Consider the following 22,772-nt stretch of genomic DNA (forward strand, 5'->3'; position numbering starts at 1 on the left):
TCAGGGCCCTTCTTCGAGAGCTTCTGGAAGGGTTGCTTCGCCAGTCTGCCTCAGTGTCGGGTGTGCTTGCGCCTTCTGTACCGACTGCGGAGGTGGCATCTGGGCCATCACCTGTGGTGAGGTCCTCGGCATCGGCTGCCACCCGGGTCGATTCCCCCTCGACGTCGGTGGAGGAAGCTTCGCCGGAGTCCAGGCAGGGGTTGACTTCTCAACAACCCCCACGAGGTCGTCGATCCTCGACGTCGAGACAGGCTCGGGTTCGGATTGCTCTTAGAGAGCTTTTGTCCTATACCGATGAGCACTCGTGGGAACAGGAGGAAGACCCCAGATACTTTCCCTCTGATCCTACTCCGCCAGTTGAAAGTAGAATGTCTCCACCTGAGAGTCTTTCTTTCTCATCTTTTGTTCGGGAAATGTCTAAGGACATTCCATTCCCTATGGAGGTTGTGGATGAGCCCAGGGCCGAGATGCTCCAGGTCTTGGATTATCCTTCTCCGCCTGCTGAGGTTGCAATGGCCCCCTTGCATAATACTCTTAGGGAAGTACTTATGCGAAATTGGTCGTGCCCTCTTTCTAACCCAGTGGTCCCCAAAAAATCTGAGTCCTAGTACAGTCCATGGAGAGCCTGTAATGGTGAAGGCCCAACTTCTTCACGATTCCATGGTGGTGGACTCTGCTCTCAGAAGAGCTAAGAGTACTAGAGACTATGCCTCAACGCCCCTAGGCAGAGAGTCTAGGACCTTGGATTCTTTTGGGAGGAGAACGTATCAGGCCGCTATGCTCGCCGCCAAGATCCAAACTTACCAGCTCTACACGAGCATCCACTTGCGGAACTCGGTGAGGCAACTGTCTAATTTGGTTGAAGCACTTCCTCCGGAGCTTGCCGAACCTTTTCACCAGGAGGTCAGGCAGCAGAAGGCGTGTCACAAATTCCTGGCCAGGGGGACTTACAACACTTTTGATGTGGCATCCCGAGTAGCTTCTCAGGGGATAGTGATGCGCAGACTCTCATGGCTGCGTGTCTCTGACCTGGATCATAAGACCCAGAAGTGAATGGCGGATGTTCCTTGCCGGGGGGATAATCTTTTTGGAGAGAAGGTAGAGGACATGGTCAACCAGATCAAAAAGCACCATGATGCTATGGATTCTTTCTCCCGCCGGGCGTCTTGTGCTACCACCTCCTCATCCAGGAGGCTTTTTGGAAGGAGGAGGAGTGCTCCCTATTCCTTTAATAGGCATAGGTACACTCCTCCTTCTCAGCAGCCGGTTAAGGCTCAGACCCAGCAGGCATATTCCTGTCAACGCCGTGCATCTAAGGCCCCTAGGACTCCCCAGCAAAAGCAAGGGACGGGCTTTTGACTGGCTCCACTGCAGCATAGCCTTAGAAGAAGTGTCCGTGCCGGACGGCTTGCCGGTCGGGGGGAGGTTGATATTTCTTCACCAAAGGTGGCCTCTTATAACCTCCGACATGTGGGTTCTTCAAATAGTCTGGTTAGGATACACTCTCAATCTAGTATCCAAGCCTCCAAAGTGCTCACCGGGAGCTCAGTCCTTCAGCTCCCAGCACAAGCAGGTACTTGCAGAGGAACTCTCCGCCCTTCTAAAGGCCAATGCGATCGAACCCATTCCACCAGAGGAAAAAGGGCTGGGATTCTATTCCAGGTACTTTCTTGTGCAAAAGAAAACAGGGGGGATGCATCCCATCCTAGACCTAAGGGCCCTGAACAAATTCCTAGTCCGAGAAAAGTTCCAGATGGTTTCCCTCAGCACCCTTCTTCCCATGATTCAGGAAAGCGATTGGCTATACTCTCTGGACTTAAAGGATGTCTATACTCACATCTCGATACTCCCAGCTCACAGGAAGTATCTTCGTTTTCGGTAGGGAACTCTGCATTTTCAGTACTTTGTACTGCCCTTTGGCCTCGCATCTACGCCCAGAGTCTTCACAAAGTGCCTGGCAGTTGTCGCAGCATCGCTATGCAGATTGGGAGTGCATGTGTTTCCTTATCTCGACGATTGGCTGGTGAAGAGCACCTCGGAGGCAGGGGCTCTACAGTCATTGCGGATGACTATTCGACTGCTAGAGCTCCTGGGGTTTGTAATCAATTATCCAAAGTCCCACCTTGTCTCGGTACAGAAATTGGAGTTCATTGGAGCTCTGTTGGACACACGGACGTCTCGAGCTTATCTTCCCCAGGCAAGGGCAGACAATCTCTTGGCCCTAGTGTCCTTGGCTCGAGCATCTCAACAGATCACCGGTCGGCAGATGTTGAGACTTTTAGGGCACATGGCTTCCACAGTTCATGTGACTCCCATGGCATATCTTCATATGAGATCAGCTCAATGGACCCTAGCTTCCCAGTGGTGGCAGGCCACAGGGGATCTAGAGGATTTACTCCATCTCTCCACCGAATTTTGCAGATCCCTTCAGTGGTGGACCATTCGATCCAATCTGACCTTGGGACGTCCATTCCAAATTCCTCAGCCGCAGAAAGTGCTGACGACAGACAGATGCATTCTTCCTAGGGTGGGGTGCCCATGTAGATGGACTTCACACTCAAGGAGCTTGGTCCTTTCAGGAAAAGGATCTTCAGATCAGCCTCCTGGAATAACGAGCGATCTGGAACGCTCTCATAGCTTTCAGAGATCGGCTGTCCAATCAAATCATTTTAATTCAGACAGACAATCAGGTTGCGATGTATTACATCAACAAGCAAGGGGGCACCGGATCTCACCCTCTGTGTCAGGAGGCCGTCAAGATGAGGCTTTGGACGCACCATCACGGCATGCTTCTCCAGACCACGTATCTGGCAGGCGTAAAAAACAGTCTGGCCGACAGGTTGAGCAAAATCATGCAACCTCACGAGTGGTCTCTGAACATGAATGTTGTCCACAAGATCTTCCAAGAGTGGGGCACTCCCTCGGTGGATCTTTTTTCCACTCAGATCAATCACAAAGTCCCTCAATTCTGTTCCAGACTTCAGGCCCATGACAGACTAGCGTTGGATGCCTTTCTCCTTCATTGGGGGACAGGCCTTCTGTATGCGTATCCTCCCATACCTCTAGTAGAGAAGACTTTGCTGAAACTCAAGCAGGACCATGGAACCATGATTCTGATTGCGCCATTTTGGCACCGTCAGATATGGTTCCCTCTTCTTCTAGAGTTGTCCTTCGAAGAACTGTGGAGATTGGAGTGTTTTCCGATCTTCATCACCCAGAACGAGGGGTCGCTTCTGCATCCCAACCTCCAGTCTCTGGCTCTCACGGCCTGGATGTTGGGAGCTTAGAAGTTGCCTCCTTGGGTCTTTCAGAGGGTGTCTCCCGAGTCTTCCTTGCTTCCAGGAAAGATTCCACGAAAAAGTGTTATGGAAGAGATTTGCCGTCTGGTGTGACAGCAGGGCCCTAGATCCCTTTTCTTGTCCTACACGGACCCTGCTTGAATACCTTCTGCACTTATCAGAGTCTGGTCTCAAAACCAACTCCGTAAGAGTTCACCTTAGTGCAATTAGTGCTTATCATCAACGTGTAGAAGGTCAGTCTATCTCTGGACAGCCTTTAGTAGTTCATTTCATGAGAGGTTTGCTTTTGTCAAAGCCCCCAGAACAAGGGGTCACTTCTACATCTCAACCTCCAGTCTCTGGCTCTCATGGCCTGGATGTTGAGAGCTTAGAAATTGCCTCTTTAGGTCTTTCAGAGGGTGTCTTCCGAGTCTTGCTTGCTTCCAGGAAAGATTCCACGAAAAAGTGTTATTCTTTCAAATGGAGGAGGTTTGCCGTCTACTGTGACAGCAAGGCCCTACATCCTTTTTCTTGTCCTATACAGACCCTGCTTGAATACCTTCTACACTTATCAGAGTCTGGTCTCAAGACCAACTCCATAAGAGTTCACCTTAGTGCAATTAGTGCTTATCATCAACGTGTAGAAGGTCAGTCTATCTCTGGACAGCCTTTAGTAGTTCATTTCATGAGAGGTTTGCTTTTGTCAAAGCCCCCACTCAAACCTCCACCAGTGTCATGGGATCTCAACGTTGTTCTCACCCAGCTGATGAAAGCTCCTTTTGAGCCACTGAATTCCTGCCATCTGAAGTACTTGACTTGGAAGGTCATTCTCCTGGTGGCTGTTACTTCAGCTTGTAGAGTCAGTGAGCTCCAAGCCCTGGTAGTGCATGCTCCTTATATCAAGTTTCTTCATAATAGAGTAGTCCTCCGTACTCACCCTGTTCTTGCCGAAGGTGGTGTTGGAGTTCCATCTGAACCAGTCAATTGTCTTGCCAACATTTTTTACCCGTCCACATACCCGCCCTGGTGAAGACAAGTTGCACACCTTGGTCTGTAAGAGAGCATTGGCCTTTTAGGTGGAGCGGACAAAGCCCTATAGACAGTCCGCCCAGCTGTTTGTTTCTTTTAATCCTAACAGGAGGGGAGTTGCCATCTGAAAACGCACCATCTCTAATTAGCTAGCAGATTGCATTTCCTTCACTTACGCCCAAGCTGGGCTGACTCTGGAGGACCATGTCACGGCTCATAATGTCAGAGCCATGGCTGCGTCAGTGGCTCACTTGAAGTCAGCTTCTGTTGAAGAGATTTGCAAGGCTGCAACGTGGTCATCAGTCCACACGTTCACATCTCATTACTGCCTTCAGCAGGACCTCACGCGACAGTCGGTTTGGGCAGTCGGTGCTGCGGAATCTGTTCGGGGTTTAGAATCCAACTCCACCCTCCTAGGCCCATTTCTGTTCTGTTTCAGGCTGCACTCTCACTTAGTTGTGTTTCTTTTTAGGTCAATCTATATTATGTTCTCACCGTTGCGAGGCACAGTTGACAATTGTTGGGATACCCCATCAGTGAGAATATTCAGTGTGCTTGTGCTCGATGAAAATGAAGATACATACCTGTAGCGGGTACTCTCTGAGGACAGCAGGCTGAATATTCTCACAATCCCTCCCGCCTCCCCTTGGAGTTGTTCCAGTTCTCTATTTTGCTTTTTATTTAACTGAAGAGGACACGCTTGCATTGTGGGTGGGAAGCCGTTCGCGCATGCGCGGTGCGCTCGGCCCGCGTGACGGTGCGTTCCAGAGACTTCTAGTTTTTCTAAAGTTGTTTCGGTCTCCTGGGCCGTCCCGGACGACGACCCATCAGTGAGAATATTCAGCCTGCTGTCCTCGGAGAATACCTGCTACAGGTATGTATCTTCTTTTTCTCTCTGTTTAAAAATGCAGTTGAGGCTACAGAGAGGGTACAGCAAGTCCAACAGGAGAGACTTTTTGGCTCCTCAAAGGCCGGTGCATCATCATTGGCACCTGAAGCATCAACCTCGAAGGCTGCGAAGATGTCAACATACACTAAGAGTGCACTGGCATTGAGAAGGTCCCCACCTTTCTTGACATTAGGCACTGAGAGTAGGCTCTGGGGCTGGTCAGCATCGGACCTGACACCGAAGACAATTATGGGTTCGACATCATCTTTGTTAGCACCAAAGGATCACGATGCTGAGCATCGTGGGAAGCTCAAGAAGCACAATCATCAGTCCTCATTGACACACTGTGTCGGGAGCACTGGGCATCAACTTTGCCAGTACCCGAAGAGCACTGGCATCAAGAGGAGCTGGTGCACCAGTGCTTTCTCAGGCTGCCTCTCTCCCAGACAAGCAGTCTGTGTTATTCTCACAGTTGGGTCAGCGATCTTGGCCATCCTAGGAACCAGCATTCAGAATAGCAAAAAAGTTTGCTGGAACCTTCTAGCGCGCCGCACTTCCAACTGTGCATGCGCTGAGTGCCTTCCCGCCTGCTGTGTGACCGCGCTCCTCAGTTACTTTTTTTTTTTCCACGTGAAGAGCAGTAGCTAATTTCCTGGCTGTACTTCGTCACCCAGGAGAGCCTCAGTGCCTTTTTTTGCGGCTTTTTCGCCTTATATTTTTTTGTTTTGATTTTGCTGCTGTTATAAAAAATAAGAACCCTCTCCCTTATAGTTCTTAGTTTCTTGGACCCGCATACAAGTTTTCTTTTCTTTTAGTCGCGGCCAACTCGGACGGGATTTTTCCTCTTTTTGGCGCACTTTTTTTTTTAGTACCATCAAGTTTTTTTGATTTGTCTAGGGCAGTCTTCCCTTCCATGTCATTGAAGTCTCCCAGTGGCTTCAAACGTTCTCGGTGCAACCGGACCATCTTGGGCACTGATACCCATTTGTGGTGTATTCAGTGCCTTGGGCCCAACCATAGCCCAGCCTGTTGTGCCCTTTGACTTCGTATGAAGAAGAGGACTCAACTGGCCCAAAAAGCCCACAGAGAAAAATGTTTTGGGGCTCGGTGCAGTCCTTTGACGCCCGGAGTGAAGGTAGGCATGGCTGCTGAGTGACCTCGACACACTGGGAGCAGCGAAGCATCAAGTGACTCTCCACCTGCCTCGAGACCTCTTGCTGTGCAGGCCCCCCCAGGATTGTCCATTGTTGGACCCGACCCCAAGGAGACATGGGGATTCAACATCGTCCTCATCGGCACCGAGGAGCCTCTGTGAGGTGCAACGAGCAAATGCTAAGAAGCACCAACACCGTTCTCCCTCGACTCATGGTGCCAGGAGCTCCGGGGCACCGAAGTCATCACCACCCAAGAAGCGTCGACGCTCCTCCTCCATACAAGAGGTGCCGACGCGTCGATCTCCCAGCAGCCCAGTTCCTGCTCCCGAGCCCCAGGCGATTCTGCCACCAACTACTCCATCGGCCCCGCAACCTTTTCAGATGGCGGCTCTCGACGAGTGCATTTGGGCCTTGCTTCCAGAGCTTCTGGAAGGACTGCTGCGCCAATCTGCATCAGCGTCGGGGGTTATTGCACCTACCTTCCTGTCTGCTGCAGTTAGGTCTGGCCCTCCACCTGTGGTGAGGTCTCCGAGCTCGGCGCAGTTTTCAGCCCCGGTATCGGTTGCCACCATGGTGACTCCCCATCGACTTCGATGGAGGAAGCTTTGCTGCAGCCTGTGCGGGGGTCGGCCCCTCGACATCACCATCGAGACCACGGGTCTTGGGCGTCGAGGCGGGTCCGGTCTCGGAAGTCACTGAGGAAAGTGCTCTCCGACACCGAGGAGGAACGTTCGTGAGAGGAAGATCCCAGGTACTTCTCCTTAGATGAGTCCTTTGGGATTTCCTCTGAACCTTCCTCTTCACCTGAAAAGAGACTGTCTCCTCCTGAGAGCCTCTCCTCATCTTTTGTACGGGAAATGGCTCAGTTCATTCCATTCCCCGTAGACGTGGAGGATGAGCCTAGGGCTGAGATGCTCGAGGTCCTGGACTATACCTCTCCACCTAAAGGGGCAGTGACAGCTCCTTTGCATAAGGTACTCAAAAAAAGCATGGCTGTCCCCTCTGTCTGGCCCCGTGATCCCTAAGAAGACAGATTCTCAGTATTGGATCCACGGTGAACCTGGGTTGATGAGGTCTCAGTTACCCCACAACTCCATGGTGGTGGTCTCTGCCCTCAAAAGAGCCAAGAGTTCTAGAGGGGGGCGTATCAAGATGGCTACATGACCGGTAGGCTTGTGAAATGCTTCGACCTCCTGGAAAAGACAACATTTGTTTCTTCAGCATGCCGCATTCAACGTTGAGATTAGTACCTCTGCCTACTTCAACATCCTCTCCTGCCCAGCCGTGTCTGGAGCGTTATTTCCCCGAGACCTCCAAGTCACAAGATCCCATAGCGGGGGCTTCTGGAGAAGCAGACTCCCTGCCGGGAGATGAAACTTCCCTCGCGCCACCATCAGCTTCAGTGTTCCCTCCCTGTCCGGAAGTGTGTTGGAAATGGCAACCAGCGAGGACCTAAGGCCGCATCAGCAGACGCCGTAACCTGAAGGTGTTTATTCTTCTTTGGAGAAGACTTCGGAGGTAACTCTGGAAGCGATTTGGGTGATGTTAAAACAGATGGATGCCACATTACAAAAATCTTCAGGTGATGTTGAAATTCTTAGTAATAAGTTTGAAGAATTAAAATTGACTGTGGACTCTGTTAAACAAGATCTGACTACACGTGTTATAACTTTGCAAAAAGAGGTTGACTCATCTAAGGTATTTAAAAATGCGGTTATTAAAGATAACAGTGATATACAAAGAAAAATAGAGCAGATGGAAAATTTTAACAGACACCTAAATCTCCACCTCCTGAATTTCCCTAAACTATCGGGGGTGACCCCAGTAGAAACTTTTCGAAGATATTTGAATGAAGTATTAAAAATTCCTCTGGATGCTATCCTTCCAGTAAACACGATATACCGTATTCCTAAACTTAGAGGAGAAACGGAAGGTGTGGAAAAGGAAAATGAGATTCTTGATTTACAAAATATATCTGCTGTACTAACGCAATCCTCAGAAATAATAATAGAGAGATCTACATTGATTGTTTCATTTGTTTTTGAGCAGGACTTAATACAGTCTTAAGACTTTACTTCAGAAACTCTAATACTCAATTTTGTGGGGCTAAAATATGGATCTACCCTGATGTGTCTCTAAACAGACCCAATTGAAAAGGAAGTTTTTTCTTGCTTTGAAACAAAAGTGGAGGAGTGGCCTAGTGGTTAGGGTGGTGGACTTTGGTCCTGACGAACTGAGTTCGATTCCCGGCACAGGCAGCTCCTTGTGACTCTGGGCAAGTCACTTAACCCTCCATTGCCTGCCGCATTGAGCCTGCCATGAGTGGGAAAGCGCGGGGTACAAATGTAACAAAAATAAAAAAAATAAAGACAGACAATAGAAATTGGTGGCTTTTTTCTTTGCATACCGTTGCAAATGTTTAGTTAAAATGGGTCAAACGAAATATACTTTTTATTCACCGGAACAACTGAAATCGTTTCTAGAGTTGAAACAATTGAAATAATGTGTAGAAATACTTGGAGGATTGTCAGTCTTTTGCTTTATGGTTTTTTCTTACTTGATCACTTCTCTAATTCATAACTCCCGCTCACCAATTTGAGGTCTAAGAAAGTGTAACATATTTTCTAATTGAATTCTTAAATTCTCATATTTTTTCTTTCTTTTATACAAATATCTTTTTATATTGATTCTGTGTATTGAGAATAATGAAATATAATTATTCGGCTGTGTTTCTGAATACAAGTTTACTCTTGTTAAATTATGTTAAAATAATAAATAAAGAATTTAAAAAAGAAAAAAAAAGAGCCAAGAGTTCTAGGACTATGCTTTGGCGCCCCCAGTGTCGCGTTCCTCACCTGCGACTCTGCTGGAGGGGGCACTGGTCGGGAGAATCGGTCCAACACTGGTCGTCGCCATCGCTCCAGGGGCGTTCTGTCAGCCGTCTGGGCTGCTCCGGCTCTTCGTTTTGCGGCGGCTGGGGCGCACCAGCCATGTTGGCAGCACTGGTGTTCCCGAAGAAAGGGATCTTTTCCGGCCGCGGAGCCCAAGAACATGAAGGACTCTCCTTCCGACGCCCGAATTGGCCACTCGCGGCTCACGCCACCTCCTTCTACTGGTCGGCCAGTCCGGCGCTCTTTGGTAATTGACTGGGTTGCTCCGCCTCCTCACAGCTGTTCCCTGCCCTCCTGATGGAGAGGGCTATTTTAGAGCAGTCTCTCGTTGCACTCGTTGCTTCGGCTTCTACTGTGTAGACTCCTGGGCGCTTGTTACTCTCATTGTTTCTACTACTTGTCCTGTTTTGAACCCTTGCCTGGACCTGGAGTGTGCTTTTGCTTGCCGCCTGCCTTTGAACCTTTGCCTGGACCTGGACTGTGCTTTTGCTTGCCACCTGCCTTTGAACCTTTGCTTGGACCTGGACTGTGCTTCTGTTTGCCGCCTGCCTAGAGACTTTTGCCTGGACCTGACCACTGCTTCTGTTTGCCGCCAGTCCAGTGACTTATTTAGACCAGACTCCTGCCTGGGTACGCTGCTCTACTTCTTTACTTCAGGTAAGACGGGGATTGTTCGGCCGCCAAACACTGTTTGGCACAAGGGCTCACGTCCTGTCATTACAGTTGGTGACACCCAGGCAGAGAAGCTAGGACTTTGGACTCTTTTGGGAGGAAAATGTATAAGGCCGCTATTTTCGCTGCCCATATACAATCATACCAGCTCTTCACGAGCATCCACTTGTTAACTCGGTGCGACAGCTGTCTAGTTTGATCGATGCCCTCCCTCCGGAGCAGGCCGAACCCTTTTGCCAGCTGGTCAAGCAGCAGAAGGCGTGTTGTAAATTTCTGTCCAGGGGCCGCATACGACACTTTAGATGTAACATCCAGGATCTCTGCTCAAGGTCTAGCAATGCGCAGACTCTATGGCTGTGTATTTCTGACCTGGATCATTCAGTCCAGCAGAGGATAGAAGATGTTCCTTGCCGGGGGGATAATCTTTTCAGAGAGAAGGTAAAAGGTCTAGTTGACCAGATCAAAAAGCACACAGATGCTATGGCTTCTGTCTCCCGCAGGGCACCTTCTGCTACCACCTCCTCAACTAGGAGGTATTTTGGTGGATCACGTAGTGCTCCCTATTCCAGGCGTAAGTACATTCTGGTGTCTCGCCAGCCTATTCAGGCTCAGTCCCAGCGTGCTCTTTCCAGCCAACAGCGTGCGCTCAAGGCCCTTACTGCTCCCCAGCAAAAGCAAGAGACAGGCTTTTGACTGGCTCCAGGAAAGCATAGCCTCAATAAAAGTGTCCATGCTGGATGGCTTGCCGGTCGGGGGGAGGTTAATATTTTTTCACCAAAGGTGGCCTCTCATAACCTCTGACCAGTGGGTTCTTCAAATAGTCCGGTTAGGATACACCCTCAATCTGGAATCCAAACCTCCAAATTTCCCACCAGGAGCTCATTCGTTCAGCTCTCAGCACAGGCAGGTACTTGCAGAGGAACTCTCCACCCTTCTGAAGGCCCATGTGGTCAAACCCGTTCCACCAGGGGAAGAAGGGCTGGGATTCTATTCCAGGTAGTTCCTTGTGCAGAAGAAAACAGGGGGGATGCGTGTCATTCTAGACCTAAGGTCCCTGAACCAATTCCTGGTACGAGAGAAGTTTAGGATTGTTTCCCTGGGCATCCTTCTTCCCATTATTCAGGAAAAAGATTGGCTATGCTCTCTGGACTTAAAGGACGCTTACACTCGTATCCCGATACTTCCAGCTCACAGGAAGTATCTTCGGTTTCAACTGGGAACGCAGCACTTTGAGTATCACATACTGCCCTTTGGTTTAGCGTCAGCTCCCAGGGTTTTCACAAAATACCTAGCAGTAGTTGCATCTTCGCTACACAGACTGGGAGTGCATGTGTTCCCTTATCTCGATGATTGGCTGGTGAAGAACACCTCGGAAGACGGTGCTTGGGAGTCAATGCAGAAGACTATTCAAGTGCTGGAACTATTAGAGTTCGTGATCAATTACCCCAAGTCCCATCTCATTCCGGTTCAGAAATTGGAGTTCATTGGAGCATTGCTTGACATGACAATGGTTCGAGCCTGCCTTCCCAAGACGCGAGCAGACAACTTTCTGTCCCTAGTGTCCAGGGTTCGAGACTTTTGGGGCACATGGCCTCCACAGTTCATGTTACTACCATGGCACGTTTGCACATGAGATCTGCTCAATGGACCCTAGCTTCCCAGTGGTATCAGGCCATGGGGAGTTTGGAAGATGTCATCCGTCTATCCACTGACTTTGTGCATTCTCTTCAATGGTGGACAATTCAATCCAATTTGACTATGGGACACCCATTCCAAATTCCTCAGCCTCAGAAAGTGCTAACCACGGATGCATCTCTCCTGGGGTTGGGGGGCTCATGTCGATGGGCTTCACACTCAGGGAGCCTAGTCCCCTCCTCCCCCCAGAAAACAGATCTTCAGATCAATCTCCTGGAGCTTCGAGCGATCTGGAATGTTCTAAAGGCTTTCATTGACCGGCTGTCCAACCAAATTAGCTTAATTCAAACAATCAGGTTGCGATGTATTACACCAACAAGCAGGGGGCACCGGATCTTGCCCTCCGTGTCAGGAAGCCATACACATGTTGCTTTCTGCGCGCTGTCACGGCATGTTTCTCCAGGCCACTTATCTGGCAGGCATAAACAACAGTCTGGCCGACAGACTGAGCAGGGTAATGCAACCTCGCGGGTGGTTGCTAAATATGGGCGTAGCCCGCGAGATCTTCCAAGTGTGGGGCACCCCCTCAGTGGATCTCTTTGCCACTCAACCACAAGGTCCCTCAGTTCTGTTCCAGGCTTCAGGCCCAAGACACTAGTGTCAGATGCCTTTCTCCTACATTGGAGAACAGGCCTTCTGTATGCGTATCCTCCCATACCTCTGGTGAGGAAAACCTTGCTGAAACTCATCAGGTTTGGTTCCCTTTTCTTCTGGAGTTGTCCTCTGTAGAACCGTGGAGATTGGAGTGTTTTCCGATCCTCATCACTCAGAACAAGGGGTTGCTTCTACATCCCCTTCAGTCTCTGGCTCTAACGGCCTGGATGTTGAGAGCCTAGAATTTGCTTCCTTGGGTCTTTCGGAGGGTGTCTTCACCTTAGTGCAATTAGTGCTTATCATCAGCGTGTAGACGTTAAGCCTGTCTCTGGACAGCCTTTAGTTCGCTTCATGAGAGGAAAGATTCTACTAAGAGGTGTTACTTTTAAGTGGAGGAGGTTTGCCGTCTGCTGTGACAGCAAGGCTGTAGATCCCCTTTCCTGTCCTACACAGACCCTGCTTGAATACCTTCTACACATCAGAATCTGGTCTCAAGACCAACTCCGTAAGGGTTCACCTTAGTGCAATTAGTGCATATCATTAGCTTGTAGTTAAGGTAAGCCCATCTCTGGACAGCCTTTAGTTGTTTGCTTCATGTGAGGTGTGCTTTTGTCAAAGACCCTAGTTAAACCTCCGTCAGTGTCATGGGATCTCAACGTTGTTCTCACCCAGCTGATGAAAGTTCCTTTTGAATTCCTGCCATCTGAAGTACTTGACCTGGAAGGTCATTTTCTTGTGGCTGTTACTTCAGCTCGTAGAGTCGGTGAGCTTTAGGCCGTAGTAGTGGATGCACCTTATACTAAGTTTCATCACAGCAGAGTAGTCCTCCGTACGCATCCTCAGTTCCTGCCGAAGGTGGTGTCGGAGTTCCATCTGAGCCAGTTGGTTGTCTTGCCATCATTTTTTCCCCGTGTTCATGCCCACCCTGGTGAAAGCAGCTTGCACACCTTGGGCTGCAAGAGAGCATTTGCCTTTTACATGGAGCGGACGAAGACCTTCAGACAGCCTGCCCAGTTGTTTGTTTCTTTTGATCCCAACAGGAGGGGAGTCACCATTGGAAAACGCACAATCTCCAATTGGCTAGCAGATTGAATTTCCTTCGCTTATGCCCCAGCTGAGGTTACTCTGGAGGGCTATGCCATGACTCACAATGTCAGAGTCATGGCTGCGTCGGTGGCTTACGTAAAGTCATCCTCCATTGAAGAGATTTGCAAAGCTGCAACATGGTCTTCAGTCCACACATTCACATCACACTACTGCTTTGAGTAGGATACCCGATGTGACAGTCAGTTTGGGCAGTCGGTGCTGCAGAATCTGGGGTTTAGAATCCAACTCCACCCCCCTAGGCCCTGTTTGTTCTGTTCCAGGCTGCATATAGTTGTATATAGTTTCAGGTTAATCTGTGTTATGTCCTCGCTGTTGCGCGGTCCAGTTGACCAACGTTTGTTATTTTGGGTGAGCCTGGATGCTAGGGATACCCCAACTGTGAGAGTAATACAGCCTGCTTGTCCTCGGAGAAAGTGAAGATACTTAACCTGTAGCAGGTGTTCTCTGAGCACAGCAGGCTGATTATTCTCACAAAACTGCCCACCTCCCCTTGGAGTTGTCTTCTGTATTCTGTTTTTTTACTCATGGGTGAACTGAGGAGCGCAGCCGCATGGCGGGTGGGAAGGCACTCTGCGCAGGTGGATGCGCAGCACGCTAGAAGGCTCCAGCAAACCTTTTTGCTGTTCTGAATGCTGGTTCCTGGGCCAGCGCGTATCGCCAATCCAATTGTGAGAATAATCAGCTTCTGTCCTCAGAGAGTACCTCCTACAGGTAAGTATCTTCGATTTTTCCAACCCTCATCATGCAGAATGAGAGATCTTTCCTGCATCCCATCTTCCAATTCCTGGCCCTCACAGCTTGGATTTGAGCGTGTAGAATTTAATCCTTAGATTTTCCAAAGGGAGTCTCCCATATTTTGCTGCCTTCCAGGAAAGACTCCACTGTGTTACTCATTTAAGTGGAGGAGGTTTGCTGTCTGGTGTGAGGGCAAGGCCTTAGATTCCCTTCCCTGCTCTGTGCAAAAACTGCTTGTGAATACCTTCTGCACCTTTCTGAATCTGGAATGAAAATAAACTTCTGTAATCAGTGCTTATCCCCGTGTGGGAGGTAATCCAGCTTATAATCGAAAGTGATCACCGGTTATCTTCCAACACAAATCGGGAGATGGCCAGCGATTTCTTAAAAGCGGCGAAATCGGTATAATCGAAAGCGGCATTTTTGACTGCATCGCCGCTTTCCCGTCGCTTCGCTGGCGAAAGTTCAAGGGGGCGTGTCGGTAGATTAGCGAAGGTGGAACATGGGCGTGGCTACCAGATGGCCGGCTTTCGCCGATAATGAAAAAAAAAAAGCGTCATTAAGCAGTATTTCACCGGGTTTACTTGGTCCTTTTATTTTCACGACCAAGCCTCAAAAAGGTGCCCCAACTGACCAGATGACCACTGGAGGGAATGGGGGATGACCTCCCCATACTCCCCCAGTGGTCACCAACCCCCTTCCATACTAAAAAAATAAAACTAAAAACCTCTTTTGCCAGCCTGTATGCCAGCCTCAAATGCCGTACCCACCTCCATGACAGCAGAATGTGTTGTATCCTCCGACAGCCTTTCCCTGGTTGGGATGTGGCTCTCGGGTGAGTGTGACACCTTTTCTGTTAGGTGCCCTGCAGAGTCACATTAGCAATGCATTGTGGTGGGTGTAGGGTACTGGGCTCTACTCCCATGGTGCTTTCCCCCCCTGCTAACTGGGTCAGAGTGTGCCCTGTTTTGTTTCCTGTTGTAGTCCATGCGGTAGTGGCCATTTTTGTAAGCCAGTTTTAGTTCCCTTTCCTGTGTTACCCACGTTAGAGAACGTAGTTCTTACCTTGAATGGTGCTGAAAGAGGGCATTGTACACCATTGTGCCAGCTCTGACCTACTGCTATCTTAGTACCAGGGGACTCTTTGCCAGTGGGGCACAACCTCTGATCTGCAGTTAACTGTGAGTAAATGTGGTTATTTCAAGAAAGGACTTTTTCAGAGAGATTAGTCTTCAGGTGTGAACTGGTGTGCCAAAGTTATACAGCAGCAATAAGTCCTAGAGGCTGTATGCAGGTCCCTGGAGCAATTTTAGTGGGTGCAGTACATTTGTGGGTAGTGGGTTTGGGGGGGGGGGGAGGTTGGGGGGCTCAGCTGCCAAAGTAAGGGAGCTATGCACATGGGAGCTTTTCTGAAGTCCACCGCAGTGACCCCTAAGGTGGCTGGTTGGTGTCCTGGCATGTCAGGGGGGGCCAGTGCACTAAAAATGCTTGCTCCTCCCACGGCCAAATGCCTTGAATTTGGCCAGGGTTTGAGATGGCCGACATAACTTTCCATTATCGCTGAAAAAACAAACCCAGCCATCTCAAACCCGGCGAACTCCAAGGCATTTGGCCAGGCTAAACCGTATTATCGAAAAAAAAGATGACCGGCCATCTTTTTCGATAATATGGTTCCAGCCAGCTGTAGCGCCGCCGCCAACATAGATCGCCGGCGATCTATTTGGCCGGCGACGTTCGATTATGCCCCTCAATACCACCTTTGTACAGTCTCTAGTTGTTCACTTCATGAGACGTTTGCTATTGATAAAACCCCATGTCAAACCTCCAACTGGGTGGAGGAACAAAAAGGAACCTTACAGAGTCGATAGACACATTCAAACAGTAAGGTCAATGGATGAGATCCCATGACACAGTTTCTTCAGTAAAACCACATTTTTGAGAATCTTGTCTCATAACGTGTGATCGCATGTTGGAAGACTCATCCATTGTGCTTAGTGTTTGACTGTGAAATCTCCAACTGTGTCATGGGATCTCAATGTTGTCCTCACCTAGCTGATGAAAGCTCCTTTTGAGCCACTGGATTCCTGTGATCTGAAGTATTTGATCTGGAAAGTTGGGCTTTTGGTGGCAGTCACTTCAGCTAGCAGAGTTAGTGGGCTTCAGGCCCTAGAAGTTGATCCACCTTACACTAAATTTCACCACACGGACTCTAAGTTCCTTCCTGAGGTAGTGTCAGAGTTCCATCTTAATCAGTTGATCGTTCTACCAACATTTTTCCCAAACCACATGCCCATCCTGGCAAGAATGTACTGCATACTTTGGATTGCAAGTGAGCCTTATTCTTCCATCTGGAGCGGGCTGAAGCCAAAAGACAGTCCACATAGCTTTTCTTTTGACCCAAACAGGATAGGGGTAGCCATCGATAAACACACAATTTCTAATTGGCTATTATTTTATTATTTATTGCATTTGTATCCCACATTTTCCCACCTTTTTGCGGGCTCAGTGTGGCTTACAATACGATATGAATGATGGAAATACAATTTGTTGCAACTTGGTTATGGATTACATTGTGAAGAGTTATACAAGACAATCAAAGTGTTGTTAAGGAATATAAACACTGGAACCAAACCTTGAAACACTGGAAGGAGACAGCGGGAGGTTAAAAGGGCATTATGTATGGTACACATATTTCTGTGAGTAAAGGTATGAGTGAGGTGAGACTACGGGGGATGAGAGTTCAGAAGTGGATGTATTGATGCATTAGTGAACAGTGAGTGTGGACTTTATGTGTTTTGCTTCTTTCCGTAGATTTTTTCAAATAGATGGGTCTTCAATAGTTTGCGGAAGGAGGTTTGCTCATGGATCGTTCTCAGGTTGCGCGGCAGTGTGTTCCAGAACTGCGTGCCCACGTGAGAAAAGGTTGACGCGTGTAGCGTCTTGTATTTTACGCCCTTGCAATTAGGGAAGTGGAGGTTGAGGAAGGTTCGGGATGATCTTTTGGCGTTTCTGGGTGGTAGGTCTATTAACTCAGACATGTAGGCTGGAGCTTCGCCGTGAATGATTTTGTGGATTAATGTGCATACTTTAAAAGTAATGCGCTCCTTGAGTGGAAGCCAGTGTAGCTTCTCTCTTAAGGGTTTTGCACTTTCATATTTTGGTTTTCCGAAGATGAGTCTGGCTGCTGTATTCTGGGCTGTTTGAAGTTTCCTCAGTATTTGCTCTTTGCAACCTGCGTATAGTGAGTTTCAGTAATCCAGATGGCTTAATACGAGGGATTGCACTAGGCAGCGAAAGACGGATCTTGGGAAGAATGGTCTTATTCTTTTCAGTTTCCACATGCAGTAGAACATCTTTTTGGTTGTATTGCTTGCATGAGTTTCGAGTGTTAAGTGGCGGTCGATAGTGACTCCAAGGATTTTTAGCGTTTCTGAGATTGGAAGGTTTAATTTTGGTGTGTTTATAGCGGTAAATTCGTTCGTGTTGTATTGGGAGGTGAGTATCAGGCATTGAGTTTTTTCTGCATTTAATTTCAGACGAAATGCATTTGCCCATGTGTTCATGATGTGTAGACTTTGATTGATTTCGTTATAGATTTCTTTGATGTCCTGTTTGAAAGGGATGTATATTGTTACATCATCGGCGTATATATATGGGTTGAGGTTATGGTTTGATAGGAGTTTTGCCAAAGGGATCATCATTAGGTTGAAAATGGTTGGTGAGAGGGGTGATCCTTGTGGTACTCCACATTCAGGTGTCCATGCTAGCAGATTGCAACTCTTTTATTTTATGTTGGATTTTTTTTTCTAACTTTTTACAAGTTGGGTGGGGTTTTTTTTTTACCTGTGTTAAGTCATATATAAAAGCTTTACTGATGATTCTTTACTGAGGTCTTTTACCTCTCTATTTTTAATTTTTGTCTTTGAATATGTTTTTATTTTTTATTACATTTGTACCCTGCACTTTCCCGCTCAATGCGGCAGGCAATGGAGGGTTAAGTGACTTGCCCAGAGTCACAAGGAGCTGCCTGTGCCGGGAATTGAACTCAGTTCCTCAGTTTCCCAGGACCAAAGTCCACCACCCTAACCACTAGGCCACTCCTCCACTTAGGGGGGTTCATAGAATCAAAACACATTAAGTCCGCACACACTGTTAGTAATGCAACAATACATTCTCTTCTGAATTCCCATCCCCCGTAATTTTTACCACATTTATACTTCTACTCATAGAAAAATGTTATACCGAATTGTTCTCCTACTACTGTTTAGTTGCCCTATTAGTTCCCGTTGTTTCTTTCCATTGTTCTTCTCCATTGTTCTATTCCCTTAACGACACTTTAACTTTGTTTTCGCATAACCCCTCACAATGTAATCCATAACCGAGTTGTAACAAACTGTATTTCCACCATTCACAATGTATTGTAAGCCACACTGAACCCGCAAATAGGTGGGAAAATGTGGGATACAAATGCAATAAATAAATAAACTCTTTTTCTATTATATTTGTCTAAGGTGTCTGCCATAACATCTGTGTAAACCTAGGAGTTATGATTTTGTATCCCATTGTGTTTGACAGTCTTTCATTCTTTTCACATATATAGTGAGGGCCAATTTTAACTTGGACAGTAATTTTGGAAACTGTTCTGAAGTGTTTTTTGGCAGCAGTACACTAAAATATGTGTGTTATTGGGGAGGTATTCTCTGCCAGCTTGATGTTGAAGGCTCTGTTTAACTGTACTTTTTATCTTGCCCCATAGCCTGGATGTTTATTTCAAGCAGCTGAGTAATGATTTGGAAGCTTTTGCTGGGCATGCCAAGAGAAAAACGGTGGATGCAACTGACATTGAACTTCTAATGAGACGGTAAATTGAGAGCAGTTTATCTTAACTACAAGGTTTAAAAACAGTTCCCCCTTTCCTTCTCTTAATCCCATACTTGGCCTGATAGTGAGCAATGACATAATGGGGACTCATAAAACATTTCTTCCCTTAATGGGTCTCTCTATCATTGTAATTACTTGCCATAAGCAGCTATCATTTTATAATCTGATAAAAATTTGGTGATGGATTTATCACAAAAGGATTAAGGTTTATTTTATTTGTCACTGTCTCTTTCTGTTTCTAGACTGTGTTTTTATCTTAACTATTCTGTCGATTTTGTACTTCCTTTCTTTCTTTTGTGTGCCATTTTTTGAATTATGAACTGCTTTGAATTTTATCCAGTGGTGTGCTGGTAAATGTTTAACAACAGGGCTCTCTTCCCGGTCCACCTCTGTGCCCCCACCCCCACCCCCTCTGCGCCCCTCGTCCACCTCTGCGCCCCCCTCCCCAAATTGCAGAGATGGCTATAGCTGGGAAGAGAGCCTCGGGGAGGGGGCAATGCATTACTCTCTCCAGGAAAAAAAAAATTTTAATGATCCCAGGTTCCAATCGAACTCACGAAGGGAAGGCTAGAGATGGGCAGGGCTTTCAATGGCGCAGCCGCTTCGACGGATGTAATAAAAAAGATTTAAACCCCCCAGGGGGCTGTGGGAGGTGAGGTAAGCGGGGTAAGCATGACTTGTGGCGCCCTCCTGCCATGCTTACCTCATTTACCGGAGCCAGCTCACCGTGCAGAATAACCGGCTCGCAAGATCTTAAAAAATGTAACAACCGGCTCCAGCACACCACTGGTTTACACCCCAACACAAATAACAAAAATCTTGATATACAGATTCAGCCACACAAATCCTGATACCATGCTCCATCCTCAACCACTCATCCCCTTGCATCCCTGCCCAATACAGACACCCAAATTCTGTCACCCCAAAATGGAACAGCTCCTGATACACCAACTGAGATGTTCCTTTTTGGGATGAGAGAAACCATAACACGCCTACACAGGTACACATTAATCTCTCTCATCTTTTCCTCACAGAATCCAACAAAATCTGACACTTCAACATAAATGCACAAACCCTGGCACACTTTATGAACACGGGCACCTCTTCTTTTAAAGACTGCTAAATATGCATATATTACATGTGATCAATAAAACATTTGCCAGCTATCTTTAACCACTAGCCCTTCAAACACCTAAAACATCAACATAGGCATTTTCTTTCTACAGCAGTGCAATCCTGGCCTCACAGATCATAATATGTAAAATAGACATCAAAAGAAATAGAAGACAGTGAGAGCAGGAAACAACAGGCCGTGTTTCCCTGAAAATAAGACATCCCCTGAAAATAAGACATAGTAGAGGTTTTGCTGAATTGCTAAATATAAGGCCTCCCCCGAAAGAAAGACCTATCAAAGTTTGTGTTTGGAAGCATGCCCGCCGAACAGAACACCAGAGCATGCAGCTGTGATTTTTTTTAGCCCACCGTCGTTGTCCCCTACCTTCACCGTCCGTTGCAGAGCAGCTGCATGCAGGACATGAAGACCGTCACCTGCTGCCAACCCCGATGTTCTCTTCTGTGGCCGTCACTTGTAAATGTGCAGGCAAGGCATCAAGAGGCCCATCGCCTGCCGCCATCCCCTACCACCAGATGCCTGCCGCCATACCGTACTCTGTCCCTGCTGTGCGAGTCTGCTGTGATGAGCTCTTCCTGGTGGCCAGAAGCTGCAATACCGTCCCTGCTGTACAAGTGGTCCAGGAACTGCTGTGGGAGATCATTACAGTCTCCAGACAGTGTGTGGGAGCCATTTACTTTATAGCCCTTGTTTTTTGTGGCCCTGTGTGTGAGTCAGGCAACCAGTATGTCACTTTGATTCTTTAGGGGGTGTCTGCTTTTCTGCTGAAGGGTCTAAAGTACAAGAAATATACAGTGCTGGTATATTTTTACCCCTACCTAGACATGAGCGCAAAAAGAAAGAGCTATTCCGTCGAGTACAAGAAAGGAATCGTGGAAGACTCTCGGGGTAAAAACCTTACTGCTTTCTGCAAAGAGAAGATGAGTATCCGATTGGTCCGAAAATGGCGAGCAGATTATGGTAACCTCAGTCAACAAGTGGTCAACGGAAATGCCAAAAAGCGCAAGTGTGGACCAGGTCGGCAACCATTATTTTCCGAGCTGGAAGACCTGATCTGTGAATGGGTTGTTGACAGGAGAGCAAAGGCTTTGGTTGTGAATAGGGCTCAGATTCAAGAATTTGCCCTTGCAATGGCCCCACAGTTCGAAATAGCCCCCGAAGAATTCAAAGCATCACAACACTGGCTGGATAGTTTCCTTCAGCGAAGTGAACTGTCTTTAAGAAGATCCACAACACTGTTTAGGCTGGAAGATGCTGAAATTATTAAACATGCATTTGCATTCAAGTCCTTTATTGATGACACTGACTTCTCTAAATACAATCTTTCCAACATGATTGCTATGGATGAAACTGCAGTGTTTATGGGCCAAGCATCTCAAACAACAATTGAACAGCGGGGTGCCTCCTCAGTGTACATTCCCTCCACTGCTTACGAAAGTGCACTTGTTACCTGTATTTTGGCAATTCGTCTGGATGGCAGTAAAGTCCCACCTTTAATAATTTCTAAGGGCAAGAAGGATAAGATTGAACGTGTTTCAGGCATATTTATTCTTGAAACTGAAAAGGCCTGGGCCACACAAGCAGTTATAAGGAAGTGGGTCAATTTAATGCTGCCGCTTGTTATGTGAGGGAGCCAAAGAGGTCTGCTAGTCTGGGATTCAGCCAGCACACACCGCACTAAAGACATGAAGAAATTTCTTCACGAAAGAAAAATAGATCAAATAATGATTTCCACAGGAATGACGGCCTATCTCCAGACTCTTGATATTGCAATAAACAAGCCATTCAAGGACAATTTGCGCATGGAAATTAATGACTACATTGAAAATAGAATGGAGAGAAATCAGCGTGGGAACTTTGTGAAGCCTAAACTGCAAGAGGTTGTGACTTGGGTGAAGAATTCATGGGAGAAAATCACTGACAGTTGCATTGCAAATGCACTACGAGCAGGCTACCTTGACAAGAAGTAGTCATTTAAGGACAGTGCTATTGCTAGACATGAGAGATTTGGGCCAATGATTCTGAAAGAAATGGAGTCACAAGAAATTCACCAGGAAATTCAGGGTTTGGATTGTTATGATGATGTTCCAGAAGATGATGACATGACTGTCATTGAATAAATCTTGCTTTGTGTTCATAAATATCGGGATCGGTAAATGTACCATAGATTGTTGTACATGGAAATAATGGTAGTAACAAGAAATTCTTGATAGGATTCACAGTTTGTCTGGTTATGCTGGTTTGTGATGGCAACTACTGTATAGTATATAATAAATGCTCTTTTTTTTTTGTTCAACAATAAATGTGAATTCTTCATGGAAAAATAAGACATCCCCTGAAAATATGACCTAGCACATCTTTGGGAGCAAAATTAATATAAGACACTGTCTTATTTTCGGAGAAACATGGTACTTGTGGGGGGCAAATCGGAAGGGAAATTTTCCACAGAGCCCCAATCCTATTTGGGACAAACTTTCCCTGCACATCTCTCTTTCACCAAGAAAGAGGAAGCCCCACCTATCTTGCTATTTTCCCATATTGGAGGGAGCCAGACAGATTTCTAGGGCCATAATTTCTGGAGATGGGCTTGCATCATCAGAGTGCCACTGACCACCCTCCCCCCCCCCCCCTAGGATAGCCATTAGAAATGTTCCCTAATCTGCATGGCCTCCACCAAGCAACAGTATCTGAGGCACTGGAGGGTCTATTCAGCCT

At 47.4% G+C, this 22,772-nt stretch overlaps 1 protein-coding gene across 1 annotated transcript in view; it reads left to right on the forward strand.

The window, feature by feature from the left end:
• Positions 1-22,772, forward strand: part of CENPT (centromere protein T) — a 568,880-nt gene that overhangs the window by 524,471 nt on the left and 21,637 nt on the right. Inside the window, 1 exon segment of the mRNA XM_030203664.1 lies at positions 18,801-18,905. Within this exon segment, the coding sequence (XP_030059524.1) occupies positions 18,801-18,905 (105 nt within the window).

The sequence above is a fragment of the Microcaecilia unicolor genome, chromosome 5, assembly GCF_901765095.1.
Source record: "Microcaecilia unicolor chromosome 5, aMicUni1.1, whole genome shotgun sequence".
NCBI lineage: Eukaryota > Metazoa > Chordata > Amphibia > Gymnophiona > Siphonopidae > Microcaecilia > Microcaecilia unicolor.